The 2,449-nt window shown below is 32.8% G+C and overlaps 1 protein-coding gene across 1 annotated transcript; it reads left to right on the top strand.

Annotated features, from left to right (window-relative positions):
• The first annotated feature begins 868 nt into the window (after nt 1-868).
• LOC108831574 (ras-related protein RABA1e) lies at nt 869-2,148 on the top strand. The gene is made up of 2 exons (XM_018605100.2): nt 869-1,224; nt 1,546-2,148. Exons 1-2 carry the CDS (start codon nt 1,004-1,006, stop codon nt 1,976-1,978), a joined length of 654 nt encoding a protein of 217 aa, XP_018460602.1. The 5' UTR covers nt 869-1,003; the 3' UTR covers nt 1,979-2,148.
• Nucleotides 2,149-2,449: the final 301 nt, after the last annotated feature.

Raw genomic sequence — 2,449 nt, 5'->3', positions numbered from 1 at the left:
TTACTCCTAGACTATATTGATTCTTAAGCCAATTAAAATTGAGTAACTAGACGGGTCATATATAACGAAAATAAATTACATTGGAGTCAAATGATAAAATAGTCCAGAAATTGAATTCTTTTCTTTTGATCAAATTCTAGACAAATATGAACGAAAAGACTCATCAAATAAATTATCCCATTAAAATTTGATAAATAACGTTATGCGCTTTTTGTCATATATATTCAGAGCTTTTGCTATGCAATTTTACTCATTGATACCATTTACGTTGAACACAAATCTAACCTCAGATAAATATTAAAAGATCAATGTAATTTTCACTGAGAAGAAACTCATTACTTCCCCTTTAGAGTTGGTAAGATCTATCTCAGTTCTCAACTAATTCAACTAAAACATGTGACTACCTCTACTTCATGTTTTAATCGTCTTTTACAACGATGTCAAAAAACAAAACAAAAAATCCTTTTATAACAATATCTAAAAACATAAGCTTAAATGTCATTTTGACCAAAAATATAATTGAAAATGTGATAAGTTAATGTAGCAATTTATTGACACCATATATAACATCTTCCAAATATCTTCTCTCACATTGCTATCATTTTATTTATGGAAAAGTTTCCTAGTGATGAAATTTGATTTTGAGCAAAGCTATCAATTAAATTGAAGAAATATTCCTTGCAAATGTATATATTCTGCGTTTACCAGTTCATGGCGGCCACAAACCTCGAGAATTCGTCAAAACATGTTTGTTTTCTAATCTTTCCAACGACTTTCAAAACATGTATGCTTAGTCATCCATTTAATAATAACAAATCATTCATCTTAAACCAATAAGGTTTTCGTCGTTACCCACTCCCCCCTTCTTTATTTCATTACAAAACACATCAATCATACCATATGATCATTGCACCATCTCTCTAAGATTTTTATTACGTCGATCAAAGATTTTAATTTTCTTTCTTTATTTTCCATTTTGGTATGTTACAGAAAAAAATCAACAATGGGAGCGTACAAATCCGACGACGACTACGATTATCTCTTTAAACTAGTCTTGATCGGAGATTCCGGCGTCGGAAAATCCAACCTGTTGTCTCGATTCACCAGAAATGAGTTCAGTATCGAGTCAAAGTCTACCATCGGTGTCGAGTTCGCCACAAGAAGCGTTCATGTCGACGAGAAAACCATCAAAGCTCAGCTTTGGGACACCGCCGGTCAAGAAAGGTATATAAAAGTCCTCATTACCTCTTTGTTTTATTACATTAGTTCGGTTACTCATATAACGAAATTGATTTATTAGTTTTGTTTTGTTTTTTTCTTAACTTTTATAAGTTTTATTAAAGTCTTAAAATCTTTTTGTTGTTCAACATCTTATATTAATTCTAAAATATGAAATTTCGATGTAGTTACATGAATATAATACCTATAACTAGATCTATAAATATTTTTGTAACAAAAATTAAAACAGGTTACAGTAACATGAATATAACATCGTAGATTGATTTGGTATCTCTCTATTTATGTATCTGTTTTGTTCTTACACAGATATAGAGCAATCACGAGTGCATACTACAGGGGAGCAGTAGGTGCTCTTCTAGTGTACGACATAACTAGACACGTAACGTTCGAGAACGTTGAGCGATGGCTGAAGGAGCTTCGTGACCATACCGATGCCAACGTGGTGATCATGCTTGTTGGAAACAAAGCTGATCTTCGTCACCTACGTGCTGTTCCCACGGAAGAAGCTAGATCTTTCTCTGAAAGAGAGAATATGTTCTTTATGGAAACTTCTGCTCTTGATGCTACAAATGTTGAGCAAGCTTTCACTCATGTCTTGACTCAGATCTATCGTGTTATGAGCCGTAAAGCTCTTGATGGCACTGGAGATCCAACATCTTTGCCTAAAGGACAGACCATTGATATTGGAAACAAGGATGATGTTACTGCTGTTAAGTCCTCTGGTTGTTGCTCAGGTTAAGATTTTATTGTTTTTGTTAATTTCTGTAAACTGTTTTTGGAGGGAGGTTTTGGTTTCTGGATTGGTTGTATCTGAATTTATATTTTTGAGAGGGCTATGGTTTAATGTTGGTTTTGCAACATAAACCGAATTTATATTGAAATGAACAAGATTTTTTTTCCGGTTGAAAAGGCTGTTTTAGTGGTGAAACTAAACTGAATCAAACCAAAAATATCTCGGTTTGACGTCGGTTATAGTTTTTCTAGTACTAAATCAAAACCGAAAAATTGAAATGTCCATCCCAAAACTGATTTATAATATTTCTTTGTGATAGTTTTAATACTTTGGTTTTGTATCTTTTGATCAAGGATTTGTTAGTCTATTAGTTCTATACTAGGATAAGATCTGCGCCTTACGCGGAGTGAAATTATTTTTATTATGTTTTAGAGAATGAAACGATAGTTCGCTTTTATTTGGATTACGGGTGTTCAT

This window comes from Raphanus sativus, unplaced genomic scaffold, assembly GCF_000801105.2.
Source record: "Raphanus sativus cultivar WK10039 unplaced genomic scaffold, ASM80110v3 Scaffold1088, whole genome shotgun sequence".
Classification (NCBI taxonomy): domain Eukaryota; kingdom Viridiplantae; phylum Streptophyta; class Magnoliopsida; order Brassicales; family Brassicaceae; genus Raphanus; species Raphanus sativus.
The sequence above is the reverse complement of the archived record's forward strand: the minus strand, read 5'-3'. Positions and strand labels throughout refer to the sequence as shown.

Coding starts and splice junctions, on each gene's coding strand:
- LOC108831574 (XM_018605100.2), top strand. CDS start 1,004: ATGGGAGCGTACAAATCCGACGACGACTACGATTATCTCTTTAAACTA. Junction 1,225..1,545: donor GACACCGCCGGTCAAGAAAG/GTATATAAAAGT, acceptor GTTCTTACACAG/ATATAGAGCAATCACGAGTG.